We start from the raw sequence: 23530 nt of genomic DNA, 5'->3' as shown, positions 1-23530 counted from the left end.
CACTATCCAGCGAGTCACAGCCCAAAGCGTATCAGGACCATGGAGAATTTATTAATCCAACAAATATTTATTGAACACCTGTTATTTCCTCTGTACAAAGTAACTCAGGACATGATCCTTTGTCCCAGCCCCATGAAGTACTCCATCTAGGAGGGGAAACAACGTTTTGGTGAGGTGTGATCAGTGCTATGACAGGAGCAGGTCCAGTGGTTATGGGAGAAGGCATGGGGACTTGACCCAGTTTGGGGCATTAGGACAGCTTCCTGGAGAAGAGACACTTAAACGGGGTCATGGTGTATTCCAGGGTAGGCAGATGCTTGGCAGGCAAAGAGATAGGAGCAAAAGCCCAGATGCAGTGGCTCCTGGGCTGTCCATGCTGCTCCCTGCAGGGTTTATCCTTAAGCACAGAGTAGCATGTCTTTATTCCTCTTGTTTTCAACAAATCATGTCTCTCAAATTCGACTCTAAGTTCATCAAGGGCACGAAGACTTTATGCATGTTTGGATTTGAGAGTAGGAGGAGGCAGAATTTAAATAGTGCCAGGGAGAGTCCCTTGTCCGAGAGCTCCCTGCCCAAAATACCATCTGTCACCATGCTTAAATTCTACACTTGACCCCTCACTCCTTTAGGTCTGATAGCCACCCATGGAAATATAAGACCTTCCTGGGAAGATTCATGCTACAAATAGATTACTGGGGATTGGGAATAGACAGAGAGAGAGAGAGAGGTAGGGGAACCAGAACGGGGAGGAAGAATGGGGTTTGGGGAGCAAACGATACTTGGATTTTTGCAAATTTCTTGCTACTCTTTTTCTTATATCCTCCACTTTTCTAACCTCAAAACTCATGTACAGTAAAAGTTCCTGAATAGACTCAGTGTCTTTGAGGTAGGAGTATAAGGCAATGTAATGAAAAGAGAGCTGGAGTCAGGAGACCCAGTGTGAGTGCTTCTGTGTGGTCATGAACAAGTCCAGTGCTCTCTCTGGACCTCATTTTTCCACTTGCTGAGTGTGCAGGTGGTATTAGATGCTCTTCAGGTGCTCCTGCAGGCTCAGCCTCCATTGTCTCCAGTCTGAGCAGCAAGATGGGAGGAAAAACTATGTCTGTGGTTGGCCAGGCTTGGGCTGTATTTAATCTGTCTTGTTGAGCCAGGTCTGTGTAGTCATGCAAAATAGCCCCAAAGGAAGATGTTGATGGTCAGCAGGAGTACAGCATTGATATTGCAGATGTTTCTCCAGAGGGGCTCCTCCTCAATGCTGGTCAGCTTCTGCTCTAGTTTAGCCTTCTCTGCAGGGCTCAGGGCCTGCTCAGGGGCCCCGGAGAGCCCACAGAACCAGCTCCAGAGCAGCTTTCCCCAGGACCTGTATGGGGCTGGAGGGACAAAACCAGAAGGGGAAGGAGAACATGAGGGGAGAGGCGAGAAAGGGAAGTGATGAGGGAGGAGAGAAGGGAGAAAGGCAGTGAGAAACTGAAGAAAGGGATGGGATGTGCAGAAGGCAGGTAGGGGTGGAGCATTGACTTCGCCCTCTCTGCAAACCACAGACTGGGTGCTAAGCTGGTATTCTAGCCTAAGCTCTGACCCAGCCACAGCACACAAACAGAAGCATCTCACTGTTGAAGGGGGATGATGTGTTAAGGAGGGAGGAGAATGCAATCCATCCCAATTCAGAGCACAAGTCCTGAATCAGGATGGAGGGAAGGAGCATTATCCCACCCAGGAAGGAGAAAATGTTTGAACCAGAAAGATTGCTGCACTTGCCATTGGAAAGGGCACTGGGCTGCAAGCCAGGAACTCAGTGTTCCAGGGCCAGCTCTACCATCAGCTGACTATGAGGCCATATGCAAATCACTCCACCTCTCTGAGCTGCAGGTTCTTGCTTTCTCAGATGGGTCAATGTTGTATGCCCTGTGCTCTGTGTTGAGGCTGTTTTGAGCAGCAAATGAGAGTGGAGATTTGATGACACTTTAAAAAGTTACCAGGGGGCCGGCCCGGTGGTGCACTGCTATAGTGTGCTGCTTGGGAAGCGTGGAGGCGCTCCCGCCGAGGGTTCGGATCCCACATACAGACCGGCCGCTCACTGGCTGAGCGAGGGGCGAGAGCAACACCGAGGGTTGCGATCCCGTGGCCGGTCCCGGTCCGGTACGGGCGCGACACTGAGGGTTGCGATCCGTTGCCGGTCACAAAAAAAGACAAAAAAAGGAAAAAATAAAAAAATAAAAAAATAAAATAAATAAAAAATAAAAAGTTACCAGGGCTGGAGCATGGGGGAGAGGTTCTGATGAATATCATGTTCTGAATGTGCATGAGCCAAGCCCATGTAGTCACAGGCTCCCCAGTGTGCAGAAAGGGCCATCCTGAAGTTAAAAGATAGTGCAATTCACTAAAAACTAAGTTCAAAAGAAGTAATAAGGTACATATTTTTAAATTAGCAGATAGGATATTAAAAATAAAATTAATATAAAAAGCCTTTCATTGATATTGAAAAGAATGCACTAGGAATGTAGGCTTTATTATTTTAAGGCTTTGGAACATGGTACTTGGTAAGTTCAATGCAACCACAGAGTGTCAGAGTTGCAGGGACCCTGAATACCATCTGATCTGGCTTCCTTATTGCACAGACGAAAAAGACTTAGAGAAAGGAAAATACTTGCTTAAGGACATGTAGCTGCAGAACTGCACTAAGAACAATAATATAAATTTTACCTTTTTCACTGTACTAGGCTTTATCATTTTGCAAGCTGGTCCAAACATTTTCTCTTTTGGTTCTCATGGCGACACTCTGAGGTAGATGACACACAGGGCTTCATGTGTGAATTCCACATACCCAGAGAACCTGTGTGACTAAGTCATTATTAAGTGTGCAATAATTTAACGCGTCTAAATCTATCTAAAACCTGGGATGAATATACTTCTTTCAGATCTACTCTTTTGCTCTTTAATTTTTTTTTCTTTTTTTTAGTACTCAGAATTATCCGTCTGGCCTACCTCTGCCTGAAGGCCTTTAAAAAATTAATTAATTTTAATTGGCACGTAGTAATTGTACATTTTTATGAGGTAAAATTTGATGTTTTGATATACGTATATATATGTTGTATAATTATCGGGTCAGAGTAGTTAGTTTGAATGCTTCTTCACTATTCCTGGTGTTTGTTTCTTTTGCAAGTGGGGGAAAGCAGCTACTGAAGGAACCCTGACTCCATCCAGCCACTGAGACCCCTTCTAACTGAGGCAGGAAATATATTTAGGATTTAAATTTCACTGCACTTTAATTCGCAAGGGCAAGATAAATTGATATTAGACTTTAACTTGCAAATGGATTTAACTTTTTGGATTTAAAAATTTTCCTTGGAAATTTTCTAATTGAGAAATCTCTATAACGTTGTCATTCTATCATTAGAGATTTTAATATTGTTACTTAATCTCACCACAGGAAGATTATAGCTGTATTATGTCTAAAGCAGGTACATTATGTCTTATGACAATTTTCAGTTTTAAAGATTATGTGGCCTTGGAGTAAATTTAGTTAATGTACTGTTCTAACACATTTAAGAACCTGCAGGAAGCATAATTTATACAGACTATCAGAAGCACAAGGAGACATCTGTAGGAGTGGAGGTTGTTTCCAAGGAACCTCATGAAGACCTCATGAAGACAGACATATGGCTGCTCTTGTCCCATGAGGGACAGCCATGCTTCTCTGTGACTTTAGGCAGAATTGTTAAGCCCAGTGGGAGACATATATTAAAGAAATGTGGTGGTGGGGACTGTGGGTGGGGTGTTTCTTTGCCATGCCTAATGTTTCCTTCCATGTGCCGGGAACTCAATACATGTAAACACTCATTGTTTCTTCTGCTCTTATACTCATTCAACCCTGGGGAAGTGAAGGGACTTCCCTGTTGGTAGATTTGGGAAGGATAAAGGGGGCATGCTTGGCTCAGCCCCCCTCCTTCAAAGGGTGTAGGCTGTGCCCTTGGTCAGACCTGCTGGTGACTGGCTGGGTACTCTGTCTACGCTGGGGTTCAGTGTTAGGAAGGGCACCTCCCCATGGACATGAACTACAACTTTCCATATACATTCTATCAGTAACAAGGGTAATACTTTGCCTCCCATCTGCCTTACTCATCTGTCTTATTTCTCAAATAGTTCAATAGACATGTGCGGAAGGGTGATATTTATCGGGCTCCCTTGGAGACCCCAGTGACCACCAAATGCGGTCATAGGAGGCCTACGACACAGCATCCATCCCTATTGCTTCCCTGTGATGCGAACCTCCTGCATGCCCTCAGCCTACCTCCTGGCGGCACCCAGCCCTGGCTGGAGATCTCTGCCACTCCACCGCCTGCAGGGTACTCCCCAGCTGGCCTCTCTGATGTCCCTGGCGTGCTCTCACAGTGGGGGCAGTTTCGAGTCCACCATGTCAGGCGAGCGAGCTGTAGGGAGAGAAAATGCTGTGTGGAGTCAGTAGCCTTTGGAGAGAAGTCCTGCTGTCAGAAAAGAGGGCCCAGTCCATGGGAGGTGTCTGGGCAAAGGCAGGAGGATGAGGAACAAGGCCAGGGTTGGGAGTCCTAGCCCTGACTTCCCCTTTCTTCAAAGAGGAGTCCTCCCTGAGCACCTACTCCACGCCAGGCTTGTTCTGGGTGGTGGACTACAGACCCCAGCCGGTGTAGGCCCTCCTCATGGAGCTCACAGACAGAAACAAAGCTGGACAGGGAGGCAGGTGCAGATCACAAAAAGCTTCAAAGGTCAGACCAAGGAGTTGTTACTTAACATCCTTATAGACAATGGAGAGTCACCGCAGAGTTTAGGCAAAGGGAAGGGACTTATACTCGTGCAACCCTGGGGAGGTGAAGGGACTTCCCTGTTGGTAGATTTGGGAAGGATTTTTCAAAGATCTCTCAGAGTGAATTGAAGGGGGTCCAGGAGGCTGTCACAAAAGGGAAGCGAGAAATGAAGAGTGTCCGAGGTACTGGGTAGGCAGGAGCAGTCTTGAGGGATGTTGAGGAGGTAACGTCTGGAGGACGTGGGGAATGATTGAGTGAGCTGGTGAGCGAGTGGGGAGAGGCAACCACGGTTTGGGTTCCTGCCTTACACAATCAGACGGGTAGTGAGACTCCTCCCAGGGATAGAGGACACAAGACAAGAAGTGGGTTTGGTGCTGTTGAGAAAGGGAAGAGTGAGAGCAAGAAAGTGAGCAAGTGAGAGAGAGGGGCAGGGAGAGAACGTGCACACACAAGTATGATGGCGAGCTTCAAGAGTCTGTAGGAGCTCTAGGTGAGGAGAAACAAATCTTATGTCCCCTGGATGGTCCTGGTGGTTTTTCCTCTTCTCTGTCCTCTTCCATTTTGGTGGCTCAGCAGAGAAAAAATATTAAGTTCTCTGGCTGATATCAGTGGTGTTGGACTCAAACAGGACCACCTGAGCTCTGATCTCCTTTCTAACAAGGCTCTTCTGCCCAGGCAGCTGTTTGTTACATGTTGAACCAAGTGTCCCCTGCCCTGCACCCTGCTTCCTACCTTCCACTGTGCATCCAGCTGTGCAGGCTCAAGCATGTGTCTCTGGGATCATGAGAGCCCCCGAGGCTTCTTTGCTTATGTATATCTCTCAGTAAACTTTATATTTACATTGTGTCACTAGTAGCATATGGACTGTGCCTCTTTATGCCACGAGGAGGCAGATGGATTTGGGGGTTTGAACCTTGAGAGAGGGGTTTTGGCTGGAGACAGAGAATTGACTGTCATCTTTATATAGAAAGTTGTTGAATTCATAACTCAGGGACATTGTAGGGTGAGAAGGGTTGTAGGAAAGAGATGGGTTCCTAAGGAACAATAATATTTAAGAGGCAGGAAGAAAGGCCCAGGAAAAAGTCAGAAGAGTGATCAGAAGGATAGAGAAAAAAAAAAAAAAGAAGAGAAATCCATTATCAAAGTGAACAGAAGAGAGGTCTTCAGGATGCAGGAAATGGTCAGCGGTGTCTAGTTCTCTTTGGAATGCACTTAAGATAAAAATGGGGATGTGTCCATTGATTTTAGCAACAAGATGTTATCAGTGACCTCAGTGAGAGTGATTTTGGTGGAATGCTGGGGACAACAGCCAGACTGCATGGGTGGAGAATTAAACAAGAGGTGAGAAGTAGACTTGGGGGATGGAGGCTCTTCTCTGCAAAAGTCTGCTGTTGAGGAGGAGAGGGAGGCAGCAGGACCTGTACAGAACAGGATTCAGGAAGTATTTTAAACTGGGGAAAACTTCAGTGTGGGAGCAAGAGAGCAGACAATGGAGAAGGTGAAGACTGAGGAGCAGGAGGAGACCATTTCTGGAGTGAGCCACTGGAGAAGTCTGCTTCTCTTGGCTCATCTGTGAATGCCCTGCTTGTTTGCAGGAAATCAGTAAAACCAAGGGTATGAAGTCATTTTGCAAACTCTAAAGCACCATACACATAAGGGGCATTTTAAATGATTTCCACTTAATATTTCAGGGACTACCTTCTGCCATGGGCTCTGTTATGGGCTGACTTGTGTCCTCCCAAAATTCACATGTTGAAGTCACAGCCCCCAGTACCTCAGAATGTGACTGTATTTGGAGTTGAGGTCTTTAAAGAGGTAATTAAGGGTAAATGAGGTCTTAAAATGGGCCCTGATCCAATAAACTGATGTCCTTAAAGAGGAGGAGATTAGGTCACAGACAGGCACATTGTGAAGACAAAGAGGAGAAGACGGCCATCTACAACCCACAGAGAGAGGCCTCGGAATAAAGCAATCCTGCCAACGTCTTGATCTCGACTTCTAGCCTCCACACTGTGAGACGGTATATTTCTGCTGAGTCACCCAGTCTTTGGTATTTCATTATGGCAGTAAGGAAAAAAAGGCTTCAAAAACTGTGCATCCATGCTGAAGACCTGGTAAATCAGCCAGCTTGGGAGAGGTAAGGAGTTTAAGTTCAGCTCTTAATCTAGCAAACTCTTTCTTTTCTCATGTACTTGTTTCTTGACCATTCAAAAAATCTCCATTTATTACCAAAGTGACCTTGTCAGGGCACCCTTCCCGGCCTCCCAGGTGGGGACTGCCTCTGCTTCTGTGCTTGGCCGCTCCCGTTGAGCCTGGTCCTTCTGCATGTTCTCTTTGTGTGGTAAGTTTGTGTTGGTGTCTGTTTCCCCGCATGGACAGTCACCGGCAGGGATCACTCATCTTTAACCTCAACACAGTGCCTAGTACATACTAGATACTCGATGAGTAATTTTTGAATTGAGTGAGTTACTTTTCACTTGAGAATTCATAGGCCAATGAGCTCCCCCTCACAGGGATATCTGTATGACCACAGGGGGGACCCTAACTCAACAGAGTAAAACTCAGTCATGGAAGTCTAGGCATTGGGGGTAGGGGAGCATTTCAGGGGGGGCCTCAGTGCACACAAACCACTTGCCTTTTCCTCAGGGATGGGGGTTGTACACAGGCTGACAGTGATGATGACCATGGCAGTGAGCCCGCAGAGGAGGAGAGCAAAGTACAGGTAGTGGAAGTCCTTCAGCAAGGCTGGCCTCCGGTCCACCTCGCCACAGGCTGGGGCTGGGTAGGAGAACTCCAGAATCATGCGCAGAAACCCCACCCCCAGGCCAAACATGAGGCCCCAGAAGGCTCCCTGTAGAGAGAGGGCAGACACAAGCAGGGATCTTCCTAGGAAGGGAAAAGCCACTCTGCTCCCAATCTCTCCCCTGCTGGTTTATTACAGTGTTTGGCAAGAACATCTTAGTGAGTTCCCCGTGAATGCTGTGACTTCATCTTGACTTACAGGCAGGCAAAGTGGTGTACTGAAAAGAGTATGGGCTCCAGAGTCAATAGAGTAGGAATTGAATCCTGGCTCCATTTCAGACTGACTCTGAACCAATGACTTGACCTTGATGACTCGGAGTTTTCTCATGTGCCATGATAAGAGAATTATCATGAATAATTAAGTCATGAGAATTAAGAATTACATGCTTAATATTTAACTAAAGTGGAATAAGTTTTGTTATAAGCAGGGAACACCAGGATCCTCTTCCCAACTTTCTGGTATGATAACTCAGAAATCATAATAGAGCTATCCCTTCCATTGCCTTTAAAAAAAAAAAAAAAAAAAGAAAGAAAGAAAAGAAAAGCGCTGGTACCTCCTATATCTTTCTTTCTTCTTTATAGTTCCATTTGTCCCTAACCTGTAACTGTTTCCAGTATGTAAGGTCAGATAACTGATATCTTCAAAAATGAGATGCTGGTTCTGATTTCAGAAACTCTAGAATGAGCAGAAACACCCAGAATTCAACTGGGTTCTGCTGCATGCTATGCTTATCAGTGAAAAGATTAGACCTCTGCAAACTGTGGACACCTTGGTTGGTGCGCCATCAAGGGAGGGGTTTCTATGCTATCTGTGCAGTGACCTTGACCTCTCATGTTGTAACTTCTCATGGTACAGTCAGTAGATTTGGGCCTGTCTCTCCTAGGCTGTCCTGGGGAGTTCCAGGTTCCAGTCCCTGTACCTCTAGCTTCCTCCCAGACTTCTCTCAGGTTTCAGCACAGTTAGGTGAATGATGCGTGTGCAGACGCCCACAGGGCACTTTGTCATCATCACTGTCAATTGCTGTTATTTTGCTTACATATAGAACCTTACAGTGTCAGAGAGGGAACAGACCCTAGAGGTCTTCCAGTCTGTCTTGCTCTTTCACACACACTGTTCCTCATGTCTGGAATGCTCTTCCCCTCCCTGTAATCCTTCAAGTCTCAGCTCAGATGTCATTTCATCCAGGAAATCTTCCCTAACACCCTCCCAAGAGTCCCATAGGTTAGGTACTCATGCTTTTTGCTCCCACAGTAGCCATTATAATTTATTATTATTGCTTATTTATCATCTTTCCAGCCAGCAATGGCAGACCTATGTGAACCTTGTAAACCATTGCATTTCTGGAGCAGCCTTAATAGGACTGATAAATGTTTGTTCGGTGAATGAAAGAATTTAGACCCAATGCTCTGGTCAGGGAGATGGAAGCCTAGAGGGGGCAGTGGGTGTGCCCAAGGTCACAGAGACCAGGTAACTGACAAACCAGGTCTCCAGACTCTGCTGTACTGGGAAAGAGACAGGTGTGCTGCACTCACAGGCTCTGTGACCCTCTTGCAGAAGATGGCCAGCAGGAAGAGGGCAGTGATGGGTGGAGCCAGGTAGCTGGTGATAGACTGGATGTAGTCGAAGAGCTGCCCACTGTTGGAGCTTTGGACCATGGGGATCCAGAGGATGCTGATGACAACCAGGAACACCACAAACACTCTGCCAGGGAGATCACAGGTTGCTGTGAGGCACAGGGTGGGGTGAAGGGGATGCTCAGGAACCAGGAAGGAAGAAGGGAAGGGAATGCCTGGTCGCCGAATCAGAGAAAATTAGAAGGTTAGAATCCCAACTTAGACTATTAAAATCCCACAATATTAGAATTGCAGAATCCAAGAAATTCATAATTCTAAGACCTTGGCATTTATATATTCGATGCCTTGGAGGTCATGTAGCCCACCTGCTGTTCAAGGAGTAGTCCATACCTTCCACCCCAGCACCCACCTGGAAAAAGGCCTCTCATCTCTGCCTGGGCTGCTGTTGCTCCTAGTTCACATCCCAACCCCTTTTTGTGGGATGGCTCCCTTCTCCAGGGTGACCCCAGCCTCCACTTTTCCCTTCTCCAGGCTCCTTCAGTTCTGACCGTCTCCCTTACATTGGCACTGTGCTTAGGGCAGGAACCCCACTTTCTTCTCCTGACTCCCCCTCAACTGACCCTGGCTTAGGCCTACGTGTCCAGAGTGCTCTCTATGTATGATTTTTTGGATTTGTGAACAAGTTGATGAAAAATTTTCTTGGACGTGTTGCGTGCAATAATGCATGTGGCCAGGAGATGGCACCCAAATCCTAGTGATTGATGAAATAAGTGGCAGAAAAACTAGGCAGTTAGTATGCAAAGAGATAAGGGACACTTCTTTCGAAATGTCTCCGCATACCTGTCCTCTCCTCTCCTTTTCCTCCCATTTTCCCTGTCATAGGCCCCACTAGAGCAGCAGCTACCCGAGTGGCTTCCCTGCTGCTCATCCCTCTCCTCTTTGCACAACCCACCCTGCACTCAGATCCTGCATGGTCAGTCCCTGTGTTGAGGGCTAGGTATGCAGAGAGGAGCAGGCAGCAGGAATTCATGAGGCAGCCATGGGCAGAAGGCATCCTGGTGGGAGGACAGTGAGCACAAAGGTAGGGAGATGTAAAAGAGCAAGATATGTAAGCTCAAGCATCTATCCACCAAGCACTTTATTCCAGAATCTCGAGTTAGGGACTTAAATTATGAAGCAAGATTTCAGAAAGGACCCCTTAACCCTATGTACATTTCAAATCCCCAGGCTATGGAGAAGAAGAAAAATTAGCCACCAAGTTATGCTTTTAAAAGCATAAAACAGATACCTACAAGACCAAGTTCAGATTCTTTAGCATGGTGTTCAAGGCTCTGCATTGTTTGGAGACAGCCTTCCTGTGAACATCTCCACCGACACAGGTACCTCACTGTATTACCTGTGTATCTACCTGTCTTATTGAACTGACAGCACCCTGAGGGCAGGGCCATGTGAGTCATCCTTGGGTCTTCAGCATAAGGATCTGACCCATGGAAGATGTTCTGGGTGAGTCTGATGGATTAAGTTAGTAGCATTTCCATTATCCTGGGATAACAGCCAGAGTTGGTCTGAAAGACCTCAGCGGCGAGCTGCTTGCTAACTCTCCTCCCACTTATGCGGTCCACCTTTCATTTCCTAAGTGCTTTGTCATCTTCTCTCAATCACCCTGTTGGTTAATTCCAAGAGAAAGTTAAATAGGCAGGAAGGAGATTTTTCTCCCCATTATTCTGGAGGGAGAGAAGTGGTCTAAAGTTTGGGGAAGGACTTACCTGGGGTCATGTAGAAACCTGGCCCTAAGATCCAGTACTCTGTCAGTCCAGGGCCCAGACCCAGACAGATATCCTCAGGGAAACGCAGGGCAGGGGGGTTAGGGACTTGTGCCTACAGCGAGGGGGTGCTCTCAGGAGGTGCTCAGGGAGACAGACTGGCGCACCTGCCCACCACCATCAGCTCCTGCTCCGTTGCCTTCTTGTGGAAGTGCTGCCACACATCGATGGCGAACAGGGTGCTGCTGCTGTTGAAGATGGAGGTGAGTGAGCTCATGAGGGCAGCCATGACCACGGCTATCATCAGGCCCCGCAGACCTGGGGAGAGACAAGGCTTGAGTGGACAGCTGGCCCCTTAACACTGGCTGTGCAGGACCCTGGAGGCTGCAGCAGCGTCAAGCAGGCTTAGGAGACTGGAGTGGGCATGGGGTGGGGAAGGTGTTGAATAAGGTTCCATTCAGCAGGAAACCCACAGAACTAGAGGTGGGTTCTAGCTGGGCTCAGCCTTTGCCTTGCTTTTGGCCTTGGGTGACTCATTTGCCCTCCCTGAGCTTTGATTTCCTCATCTATACCATTAAGGTGTGTGAGACTAGGTGATCTTTAAGGTTCTCTGCAGCTTTGCCATCTTGGTCTGGGTTTCACAGCTTGTAGACACTTGTTTAATGAGTCCCTGGTAGGGGGGAAGGCGGGGGAGGAGGAAGGAGATTATTAATAATTGAGTTTTAGTGTTTTTGTACCTTTCTCGCTGACACTGTGGTGTTGGGCTGAAGCCCCAGCCTGGGAGGCAGAAGCCCTGGTGCTGTTTTGCTGTTTGCTGGCTTTGCAAGTAACTGGCTGTATGTGTGATCTTTGGACTAGTTTCTTCCCCTTTCTGGGCCTATCGTCCTACCAGGACAAGAAAGGGTGGGGCCCAGTGATATCTGAATTCTCTCTGACTCTAATGACCAAGCTTCTAGAAATACGACCGCTCGCCCTGGGGAGCTGACTCCCGGCCATGGTCCCACCTCAGTTCTCTTTCTCATCAAATCCATGTAACTACCTCCCAAATGTCTCCCTGGAAGATTCATAGGAGCCTTGGACTCACGTGTTCCAAACTTAGGTACTCAGCTTCCTCTGGGGCCTTCTGTGTCACTCTTTGGTCAATAATATCTATCTGGTCCCGCAGCAGACATGTCAGAGTTATCTTAGACCCCTTCGTCTGCTCTCCTTCCTCACCACCTCCATCCCTCAGCGCCTGCTCTTTGCTAGCTGGGCCTCCCACCATCTCCACGATTTCTTTGATTCATTTCTCATTCTCAACTCACCCGCTGCCCTCCATAAGCCTGCCTTTCTTCCTGTGGTCCCAATCTCAATATCATTGTAAACCTGCTTCTAAAGACCAAGACTTGGGAGCACTCTTCGATTCTTCTGTCTTTCTTGTCCCTCAGATACAATCTGTTATCAAGTCCTGCCAATTCTACTTCAGGAATATCTTTAAACCCCTGCTGTCCATCTCTGAAGCCACTGACTTGGTCCAAGCCACTATGACGCACTACCCAGACCACAGCAGACACCTCACTGACTGTCTCCCTGCTTTCCCCTGAGCCCACCTCCCCCTGAGCCTTCCTCCACCCTGAGTCCTCATGCAGAGTGGTCTGTTATAGCCCAAATCCAGTCATGCACTTGCTGCCCTTAGCCACCCGGAGCCCGCCAGTGCCTTCAGAGTGGAGGCTTTGCTCCAGGAGGAGGCTTGGCAAAGACATCCTCTCCAGCAGGGTTGTGTTCACTCCTCCTTGCCTCTGTGTCCACACTGGGCTACTTTCAGTACCAACTTCATGCTCTATCAACCGCGGGTCTTTGCATATGCAGATTCTCATCCCTAGAATGACGGACACTTCCCACACCCCTCTGGCTTTGTCTGCCTACGATATTCCTCAGGATTCAGCTCCCTTTCCTCCCCTCTGGGAGACTTACCCAACATTCCCCCAGACTGGTTCAGTTGCCTCCTTAGGGATCACTTAGCTCCCCCTGGGTCACCGCACTGGTCACATTACACATTGTACTGTGCCCTTTGTAAGTCCGAGTGCCCCAGTGACTACATGAAGCCTGTCCGCAGGGTCCTATCTTTTATTCCTGCATCTCCAGGACTGGTGCACAGAGCAGCTGCCTTACGTACTCTTGTGAAAAGTGTTGTTGTTGTGGGGGGGCCCAGGGGGGTGTAGAGGTGAAAATTTTTATTCTCTCTTCTCATCCATTTCACTGCGATCCCTCCTGGGCATGGGGATGGGTGGAAGCCGGGAGGTGGGAGTGGAGGGTGGGGTGGGGAGAGAGACTCACCAGTGGGCATGAGGGCCATGACCAACTTGGGGTAGGCGATGTTGGAACACCCCACTCGGGCCCCACAGACTCTTTGGCAGATGTCGGGGTCCACGCAGCCCACCTCGTCTGCAAAAGTGATGGTGGTTGGAGCTGAGGGAGCCTAGCCTTGTCAGGTTGGCCCCACATTTGGTTTCCAACACTAGAGGGAAGTGTTCACTGCAGACTCTGGCAGGGATCTATGTCTAGAAGGTCAAGGGGCACCTGGGTCTCTGGTAATTTTCCTGCCCATCTACGACCTTGTGGAGCTTGATAGACTCCTTTGGGTTTTAGACATTCTATCGTGATAAAGGCAAATGTCTTTGCAAGATGCCAAGAAAGCCTGAACTGTTTTTACTTCATATAAAGGGAAAGCAAGGCTCCAAAAGGGCATTCAGATACAAATTTCTTCTACTCAAATATTTGTTATATGTTTGGCCCACACAGCCTAAAATACTTACTATGTGTTCTAAATAGAAAAGCTTGCCAACCCCTGCTCTGGTCCAACATTGTCCAGGAGCACCTTCTCTGGAAGCCCCATGCAAGCCCCACATCCCAACACCCAAGAAGCAAGGCTATCTCTGACCTGGGAACAGGGCCCGGCTGATCATGCCGGGCATGACGATGAAGAACACGGGGAGGATCTTCAGGTAGCCCCCGAGCACTGAGCCTCCCTTGGCATGGGACAGAGTCTTGGCGGAGAGAGACCTCTGCACAGTGACCTGAAACAGCAGCAATGGGGTGCACCACTTGGGTTGGGGAGGGGTCCAGCTCAGCCATGGTGAGCCCTGACACTGGTCACTGACTGTGCCCGTACTCCAGTCCCAGAGTGAGGTCCAGCCCTCTGTATCCAGGCGCCTGGTTTTTTTTGGCAGGAAGTCACCCCGATTCCTGGTGGTCTAGGTCAAGCCTGGCTGAGGGCCTTACCTGGTCTGTGCACCAGCACCAGGTGGCCAGCACTGTGAGCCCAAAAATGAGACCTGGCCAAGGAATGTCCCCGCTCACAGGATCCCGAAGCACGTGGAAAGCATCAGGCCGTGGGAGGTGACAGGTGGTGTTAGGGACTGTGATATTAGGGATGGCCTGCCTATACCGCTGCTGCAGGCCTGGGTACCAGCCCACCTCCTGAAAGCCTGTGGGGAGAGACACCATGAGTGAAGCATTCCTGAGACCCCAGTGAATCTGACTCTCTGCCCACCCCAGCTCACAGCCCCATGTGGGCCCCTAGACTGGAACTGGCCTGGGGATTGGGAATATAGGAGGGAGACAGGGCTCAGATTCTAGATCCCTGGTTTGGAGTAGAGAGAATCTCACTCTTTGGGAGCCCTGGCCTGGAAAGGGGACATGGCTCTGTGCTCTATAAAATTCCAGGCAAGCCAAGGAGACGACGGACAAAGACAGATCAGAGAGGAATTTAGAGGTGAGGGTGGGGCCTCTTCCTTACCCAGAAACATGAGGACCAGGGCTCCCCCCACCATGATGACTGTCTGCAGAGCATCTGTGTAGATCACAGCTGTGAGGCCCCCTGGGTACCCAAGGAAAGGGCTCATCAGTCAGCACCAACAGGGGGCTCCTCTGTGGGTGCCGCCCTGTGTGTGCCCACACTGGGGAGACCAGGGAAGACCATCTCAGCGGGTGGACTCTGGCCACCTGCCTTCCCCATACCCAGTGCTCCCACCTGTCCCACCCTGGCAGGATGGAGACTGATCACAGTTAGAGGTGCTCAGGTCTAGCTCCTTCTATCCCTGCCAGAATCTGACTGTGGCCCTCATGTCACAGTGTTTTGTTGCTGCTGTTTCATATCCCAAATCCATTCCTTTCCTTGTGCCGTTAGCTCCACCAGGAATTCTCCCTCCTTCCCCCACGCCCCCCCATTGTTCCTCTAAATGCCCTAACTTAGCTGTGTGTAAGTCTGTCCTGAGCTGGTCTCCCAGGGAGCCGAGCCCCCCGTGTGGGGTGCTTTGGAGGAATCAGGAGAAGGCGGGTTTGTGGCCTTTGCCTGGAGCAGCCCACAGTGACCCTGGCCCAGGTAAAAGCTGCTCATGTCTACCCTGTTACACTTGCAGTCCGTCTTTTTCAGTTTCTCTTAGTGTCTCTCCTTCCCCAGCTGTTTCCTTGTTTCTGCCCTTTTCACCCCCCTTTTCTCACACTGTGTCTTTCAGTCTGTTCCTCGGTGTTTTTCTCTTAGCCTCTCTCTGTCTCTGGCTCTCCTTGTTTCTCATTCTCTCTTTCAACATCAGTTTTCTGTCTCTCTGCCCCTCTCTCTTGTTGTCTCTGTACTTCATTCTTTCTCGCTATGCCTCTGCCAAAAGCTTCCCTGTCCACCTCTCCCTGTCTCTCGGTCTCTGCGCACAGACACAACCTTCCCTCAGCCCTACCTGTGATGGTGTAGACGGCCGTCACCACTAGCAAGATCACCGTGGAGAGATAAAGGTTCCAGCCCAAGGCCATCTGGATAAAGAGGGCTCCAGAGAAGATGTCAGTCTGCAGAGAGCCATGACCCATGAGTCCAGGTTCCCCACTGCCCTCTGTGTGGCTGCCGTGGGTATGTCACCTACCTGCTCAGCAATACCAGGTACCCTCAGCCCCCATCACACGATGAAGATGAGCCTTAAGTGCCATGCTAAGGAGTAGGGGCTTGATCTTGCAGACATTGAGGAACTATGGAGACTTTAAAACAGGGCTGTACTGCGTAAACCTTAAAAACTGGGAGAAATTTGGGGCCGGCCCGGTGGCACACTGCTACAGTGCCCCGCTTGGGAGCGCAGCGGCGCTCCCGCCAAGGGTTCGGATCCCACATACAGACCGGCCGCTCACTGGCTGAGTGAGGGGCGGGTGCAACACCGAGGGTTGCGATCCCGTTGCCAGTCCGGGTCCGGTACGGGGGCGACACTGAGGGTTGCGATCCATTGCCGGTCACGAAAAAAGACAAAAAGGGAAAAACTGGGAGAAATTTAATTGGGTAGCACTGATAGGCTGGTCTGTTTGCCTGAAAGGAGTGGTAAGGAATGAAGTGGAAGACTGAGGAAGTGAAAGGGGAATCTAGGGTTGGAGAGAAAGAGGTCATTAGGGGGAGAGAGTAGGAGCCCAGAGGCTTGCTGGGTGCTCCATGTCAGAGCAGAGACCCACCTGGCTGCCAGATGGGCCCATGGCTGACCCAATGTGGCAGGAGCCCCAGTGCAGCTAACCACAGGTTTTGGATAATCCTTGTGCTTGGGTTTATGAGAGAATGTGGGTATGCAGCCTGTGCCTAAACTGACCTAGGTCGTTCTCAAGCACTAGAGGAACAAGGGGCCTCAAAATGTTTTTCAGCCCTAGCCCTGGCAACTAAATGATTCAGTTCCTCTGTGTGTGTGCCGATCCCATTCCATGATTGTTTTATGAACTTATTACAAGATCTTCAACACAACAGAGTGGAAACAGACCCAGACTGTGTCATGGGACTTGAACTTTAGCAGCAGTCCCAGAGCTAGCCCTCTGTGTGGACTTGGGCAAGTCATTTGACCTCTCTAGGTTCTTTTTCTGAGTTTAGGTCAATAGAGGAAGAATAAGTTCTAACTCTAACATTCTAGGCAATTAATGCATGGTTGCTGAATAAAGAATCAAGTAATGAAAAGATGAATTAATAAATTAATGAACAAACTCTGGATTGTGAGTTCTTTGAATATAGGGACTGTTACTCCACAAACATTTATCATTTATCTCTGATTACCCCACTGCTGCAGAGGATCCAGGAGCATACTTCGAAGGTATGTGGATCCATGCCTTTCTCTGTCCTTCCTTCCTTCCATTCTTTCTTGTGTTCATCCACCCATCCACCCATCATTCTGTCCACCCATCATTCTGTCCACCCATCTATCCTTTCCTTTCATCCAATCTAATTGTCAGCTTTTTCTTAGCAACAAGTCCATGGAAATACATTCAGCAGTTCCCTATTCAGCATTTCCAGACAGATAAGATGGCCCTGTTGGTTTGGGTACCCACCGATATCTTGGTGAATATGTAGAGGATGAGAGACAGGACAGACATGTACACCTGGATCCTCTGGCCCCCAAATCGCTTCTTCAGGTACTCCGGCATTGTAACCACACCGGCTGCGATGTACACGGGGATGAAGATCCAGCCAAGGGCTAGGAGCACCCAGGTTGCCTGGGAGAGTGGGGAGAAGAAGGCATCCAGTTCCTAGACATGAGACAGGGGCAGCTTCCTACCTGGAGGAGTGCCATGCCCTAACTGTGGGAAAGCCCTGAGCAGGGAGGTAAGGGGCCTGGGGCCTGATCCCAGTCCTTCTGTGTGACCTAGGATGAATCCCTCTGTCTCCTCTGAGCCTTGCTTTCCTCATCTGTAAAATGGGTTCTCGATTCACCATGCAGCCTCCAAGCATCTCTAAGGCTCCTCAGCACTAAGGCCAGGGGTGGGTGTAGGTACAGACCCTCACTGTCCTGGAGCAGCCTCCAGGTCAGCTTCCTTACGTTCCACTCAAAGCCCCCCACGGCGAGGCCTCCAGCAGCTCCTGTCCCAGCCAGCCCAATGAACAAGCCACTGCCCACATTGCTGGACATCAGAGATGCTCCAATCTGCAAGGCACAAGTGGAGTCAAAGGTCAGGCGCCAGGGTTAACCTGAATCAGTCTAGAGTCAGGACCAGAGCAGTGAGGAGGAGGTGTGGAAATGACATTTACTGGGCAACTTCTGTGCTGTGCCAGGCACTTTATATGCACGAGTACATTTTAACTTCCACTAGTGTCTGGTGAGAGGGGTATTAATCTTCCCAATTTACAGAGGAAGGAACAAAAATTAGAAAAAATGAAGTCACTGGCTCCAGGTCACCCAGTAAGTGGTGAAGTGGGGAAGAAGGGAATCCACAGGAATCAGGTCTGAGGGTCGTGGAAGATGAAACTTTGCACTGGGGCCACCGGCCTAAGGGCCTCCAGAGAGGACAGAACTGAAGGGGCTGGGGGAGGCCCTCACGAGAGTGATGGGGGAGGCCCTTCCACCACCCCACTTCCTGCAGGATCTAGGGTAAGGCCTGGCAGAGGGAGGAACCGAGGGGCTGACCCAGGCCAGGCCAGAGTTAATTTTTCTCCAGGAGGGCAGCCATCACGGGCAGGTAAAGCCCAACCATTCTGCAACAGTAGGAGATGGTAACGATAACGATAATAGGAACAATTACAGCAGTTCTCATTCAGCATTGCTGAGCCCCAGATCCTCTTCTAAATATATTAACTCCTTTCATCCTCATGAGGAAGTTACTATTGTTATCTCCCTTTTACTGATGAGGGAACTGAGGCACAGGTAAATTACTTGCCCCAGTCCCAGGACTAATAAGCAACTGAATGCGGATTCAGACCCTGGCTCTAGTAAGCACTGCGCAAATGGTGCTCAGCACCCAATCAGCACTCAGTCAATGTTACCTTTCACATTAGGTGAGATCCTTGACTGGGAGGGAAGAAATGGCAGACAGAGGGGCTCTAGTGCCAGGTGGGAGGCTTAGGGGAGACCTTGGAGACAGGACTGGGGCTGGAGGGGAAGAACTGTCCTCCAGCTTTGCACCCCATGCCACCTTAAGAAACTCACTTTCTCTCTCAAAGTCTCAGCTTCTTCACCTATAAAATGTGGGGACTCACCACCCAACTTCCTGCTCTTCTAGGGATGCTGGGAAATAGAAAGTGAAAACAAAGAAGAAAATTGAGAAATTCAGGGAAGAGACAGTGTAAAGGCATAGAGATAACAAGTAGCCTGACCTTGCTGAGGCTGTTGTGCTACCCCACCCTGAGACGGACATGAACCTGCACACACTTATGCATGCTTATACATGCACTCACAGACATGCAGTCACACACAGTGACATACACACTCATACACTCACACGCAAGCACACACTCACATGCATGCACTCGGATACGTGCACACATGCACTCACATTCACAACACACACACGTGCACTCACACACATGCACACACATTCATACTCTCACAAGGCACACACTCATGCACACATGTGCACACATGCTCACCCACTCTCACCCTCTGAAGTGGTCCAGGGGTGCTGGCAGGGCTGGACTAGAACATCTAGCCAGAGCAGAGTGCACCAGTCCTCCTGCTTCAGAGGAAGAAGCCTCCCCCAGGCTGTTCTTGGAGCAGCCAGGCACCTGCTCCCTCCCCCCATGCTCCCTGCTCATAACTCAAAAGACATCAACAAGCTCTCAGGGGAGGCATGGGAGGAGGACCACTGGGGCATCTCTGCAGCGGGGATGGCTGCTGCTCCTGCTCTCAGCCTCCCAGCCCCACACTCTCCTCAGGTCACAGTCTCAGGACTGGATGGATACCTGGACACACCAGCTCTTGCAGTGCCAATGGGACTGAGATACCCCCACCCAGAGCTGGTTCTCACCCTGACCTCAGGCTGGACCCTCTCAGTTGCAGGAGGCACAACTGACAGTCCTGCCCACCTGAGGGTGGGCAGCACATCCTCCTTCCCATGGGTGCCCAGGCTGTGTTTGGAGCACAGTGAGGACATGAGAGCATCTGCCACGGCCCCCTCCTGCTCAGAGGCCTCAGATTCTGCACAGCTACAGTGGGACCCACAGCTCTCCCTCTGCAGGATTGAGTGGGAAGTTGGCCCAGGCCCCTGGGCTTCTCTGGAACTGGCCAAAGGAACCTTCTGTATCCTGCTTTTTTCTCCTCCCCTAACTCATTTCAAGGGCTGTGATTTGGGGGCACTGGCTGAGAAGAGCTATTTCTATGGGTTATTCTTTCTCCTGATGAAAGGGTTACTGATATTGCCTGTGATGCTGTCACTGTCCCTGCGAGCTGCCAGACCCTCAGCACCTCCCCCCAGCCCTGTGGATTCTGTCATACCGGATGACACCAGCACTCCCTGCCCCTACTTCTTCCTGTCCCAGATACCCAAATCTTCCAGAGCCCTGGAGGCCTCCTGAGTTTCCTCTACTCTCCAGAGTCAGTGACCAGTGGTGGGCAGGGAGGGTGGTGAGAACCAAGATAGGTATGGGAAGAAGTGGGAAGGCAGCTGGTGTTCTGAGTGTGTTCATGTGTAAGTATGAGTGTGTGAGTGTGGGCATGTGTGCGAGTGAGCGTGTGGGCATGCATGAATGTGTGTGTGTGTGTGTGTGTGTTAGTGTGTGAGTGCCGGTGTGCATGTATGTGTGAGTGTGGGCATGCATGAATGTGTGTGTGTGTGTGTTAGTGTGTGAGTGCCAGTGTGCATGTATGTGTGAGTGTGGGCATGGGTGAATGTGTGTGTCCTACTGTGTGAGTGCATATATGTGGGTGTGTGCATGTGTGAATGTGTGTTTTTTTGTGTGGGCCTGTGTGTGTGTGTGCCTTAGTGTGTGACTGTGTGTGTGAGCATGCATGCACACATGACGTGTGTGAGTTTTGTGTGTCTGGGTATGTATTCAGCTTCAGCTACCACTGGGGCAGGGCTTACATCTCTCCACTCACCTTAGGAGGAGGAAGTTAGTTGTGAGGACCAATGGGAATGTGGGGTGGCCTGATGGGAGAAGCTGGGGTTCACAAAGGTTTCAGGATTGATTCTTTGAGGTTGTTGGAGATTTCATCCCTATAATTGCCCTCACTCAACTGCTGTTCAGTATTGAGCTACGTGTCACCTTCCCAAGAAAATCTCTCCTAACCACACCCCACCCCACTTCCCTCAAGCTCTCACAAGCCCTCATGCTTCCCTCTAGCTCAGCACTGATCATTTTGCTTATGAGTCTGTCTGCCCAGCTCAACTCTGAGCTTTTCTGGGATAGGGACATTCCAGATTCATCTCTGCAGGTCCAAAGTGCCTGGTGTGGGGCCACACCTAGGAGGTGCCCTGGAGATGCTTGTCAGAAGTCTGTGTTAGCAAGGCCACTCAGGTTGTGGGGTGACTTGGGGAAGGAGAGCAGGAGTTGAGTTAAGAAATCGAGTGGGGAGGCTGTTTCCGTGGTGCAAGCAAGAGAAGATGAGCGGGGAATGGTTGGTGGGGAGGAGGGGAGGAGTTGGGAGCCTCCACACTGGGGATGGGTGAGGAGGGTCAACTCACTGGCCACCAGCTCATGGACCTCCCCGCCAGGAAGTAGCCGCCGATGGTCCGTTGGCTTGCACGGATGGATGACTGCAAAGGAAATGGCAAAAGATGAGGATTTTCCAAGCCTCTCTCCAATGTCCACCCTCCTCCCCAGGTTCCCTGCACCTGGGTGCAGGCCTTGTGGGGACACAGAGGATGAGAACTGAGGTGGGACAGAGCTGCCTGAGTGCTGGCGGCTCCACTGTTCTGGAGCCGTGTGTCTCTGGGAGAGGCCCTTCCTCTCTGCGGCCTCACTGCACTTCTCCCAGGGCTGGTGTGAGGAGCAGAGGAGGAAGAGGATGGCAGAGTCTCCGTGAATGGCAGAGGCTGTGCGAGTGTGTGAGATGACTATGGCCGTGCACTCTCATCCACTTCTCCTTCCCTCCTCCTACAGTTTGCTTTCTGGGGGGCCATTCGATCTGTCATTCCCAGGTGTATAGTGGCTGTCCTCGCCCTGAACTGACCCCCTCCTTCCTCCCAGCCGGGCTGTTGTATCGGAGGCTGGAAGGACAGAGAGGGCTGCCTTCTGGCCCTGAGCAGAGTGAGAAGCTCTGTTTGGGGCTTCTCTTGGCCTGGCCTGAAGTCAGACCCACCACTGAGTCCCATCCAGGGCCCTGGAAGAACCCCCCGTCCTGCAGCAGTAGGGGTCAGCTAGCCACCTGTCTGAGTTTTCTCTGGGACACGAGACGAGGGCAGGGAGAAAGTAGGGCAGGATGCACTTGAAGCACTTGTGAGGATGCTGAAGCCAGCAGGTCTCTGATGGGGTCTAGAGAGAGGAGAAATACTTAAAAGAGATGAAGAAAAGGGGGAAATTAGAAAAAAAGGCTTTTTCCCAAGGGAAAGTAATTAATCAGTCACCAGAGAGTGATAAGTGTTTGCAGGGCCTGGTGCTTGTGAAACTTTGCTTGAACTATCCAGTGTCACCTCTGATCTCTTGGTGACCATATGAGTAGAAATAATTCATTATGTAGGTGAGGAACCTGAGGCCCAGGACAGGGACAACTTGTCCAAAATCACAGAGGAGTTGGTGATTTGGGGGTCTGGCCACCTTCTAGGAGGCAGCAATCATCTGTTTGCCCATTTCTGCCTCATCCCAGCCCTGGGAGGCAGGGACCACTCATGTCCCTTTTATAGATGAGGAAACTGAGGCCCAGAGAGGGTTCCTGACCTCCCACAGGAAGTGACCAGTTGGTACTGGAATCACAGTCTGCCTCACGGCAGAGTCTAAAGGTGCTGGCATTTCTGCAGAATGCTGTGGTGATAAGAGCAGCCATTTACTGCCTGCCAACTGTGTGCCCAGCACCATGCCCGAGGCTTAAATCCACCCTATCTGTCACTGAATGATCACAGCAATTTTCAGTGTAGTCCATATTGTCATTGTCCACACAAGAAAACAGAGGCTCAGGAAGGTTTACATATTCCCAGGGCCACGATGCTCTAACTGTTGGAGTTGGGATCTGAATTCATGGCTTCCTGACCTCAAAGCCTGTCCCCTGCCCACAGCACCAAGGCTCCTGTGAACAGTGGAGAAGAGAGGTAGCTTGGAATCTGCCCAGCCTCCTTCCCTGAGAGCACACATGGGAGCCCCGGCTCCTGTAGAAGCACCGCTCCTTGGCCAAGACACTAGCTAGTGCAGGGTTGGGGCAGGACATGGGGTCCATCATTTGCACAGGGAAGAGGGCAGGAGTGAGGCTCAGGGTGGCCAAGAGTGGTTGGAGAAAAGCAGCAGATGCATAGAGACTTGGAGTCAGGAGTCAGGGGCTCTAAGCTTGGCCTACCTGTTTGCTGTGTAACCTCAGGCAAGCCAAAGCCCTCTCTGGGCCTCATTCTGCCCTTCTGTGGAAGGAGGAATGTGGGAGGATGCCTCCTGAGGGCCCTTTTATCTCAACCCCTGTGGTTCTGTGATGTGCTTCCTTTTGCCCACCCCTGCTCCAGCCCAAGATGAGAGGCCACCTCTGCCTCCCCTGCCAGGCCCCAGCCTCAGGGCTCACTCACCCAGATCCCCAGGGCAATGACGAAGACAAAGTAGAGGACCACCACCCCGATGTCGTAGGCATGCAGGCTGACTCCAGAGCCCAGTGCTGAGTGCAGAGCTGTCTCAGTCCTGACCCCATCCTCCAAAGCTCCAAGCCCCATTTTCCCAACGCCTTGTTCATCTGTTAGTGTCAGTCCCCAGCAGGCTGGACTTTGAGGCGCTCCTGG

General features: G+C 50.2%; 1 protein-coding gene across 2 annotated transcripts; it reads right to left on the bottom strand.

Moving 5' to 3' along the window:
* Positions 1 to 901: 901 nt before the first annotated feature.
* SLC5A9 (solute carrier family 5 (sodium/sugar cotransporter), member 9) lies at positions 902 to 23530 on the bottom strand. 2 transcript variants are annotated; one of them, XM_008568209.1, is made up of 15 exons: positions 23324 to 23530; positions 21305 to 21376; positions 17728 to 17832; positions 17523 to 17597; positions 17240 to 17404; positions 15634 to 15739; positions 14700 to 14780; positions 14183 to 14388; positions 13842 to 13977; positions 13238 to 13345; positions 11089 to 11239; positions 9117 to 9285; positions 7417 to 7632; positions 4292 to 4430; positions 902 to 1370 (listed from the first exon to the last, which is right to left on the bottom strand). In XM_008568209.1, exons 1-15 carry the CDS (start codon positions 23462 to 23464, stop codon positions 1162 to 1164), a joined length of 2079 nt encoding a protein of 692 aa, XP_008566431.1. In that variant the 5' UTR covers positions 23465 to 23530; the 3' UTR covers positions 902 to 1161. The 2 variants fall into 2 exon arrangements, with proteins under 2 accessions (XP_008566431.1, XP_008566433.1); XM_008568211.1 differs by lacking the exon at positions 17523 to 17597.

This window comes from Galeopterus variegatus, unplaced genomic scaffold (genome assembly GCF_000696425.1).
Source record: "Galeopterus variegatus unplaced genomic scaffold, G_variegatus-3.0.2 Scaffold387, whole genome shotgun sequence".
In the NCBI taxonomy this organism is placed as follows: Eukaryota; Metazoa; Chordata; class Mammalia; order Dermoptera; family Cynocephalidae; genus Galeopterus; species Galeopterus variegatus.
This window is presented reverse-complemented; position numbering and strand designations above follow the sequence as displayed.

Coding starts and splice junctions, on each gene's coding strand:
- SLC5A9 (XM_008568209.1), bottom strand. CDS start 23,464: ATGGGGCTTGGAGCTTTGGAGGATGGGGTCAGGACTGAGACAGCTCTG. Junction 17,598..17,727: donor TGGGGGGCTTTGAGTGGAAC/GTAAGGAAGCTG, acceptor CCCATTTTACAG/ATGAGGAAAGCAAGGCTCAG. Junction 14,389..14,699: donor CCTGGTCCTCATGTTTCTGG/GTAAGGAAGAGG, acceptor CTCTCCCCACAG/GCTTTCAGGAGGTGGGCTGG.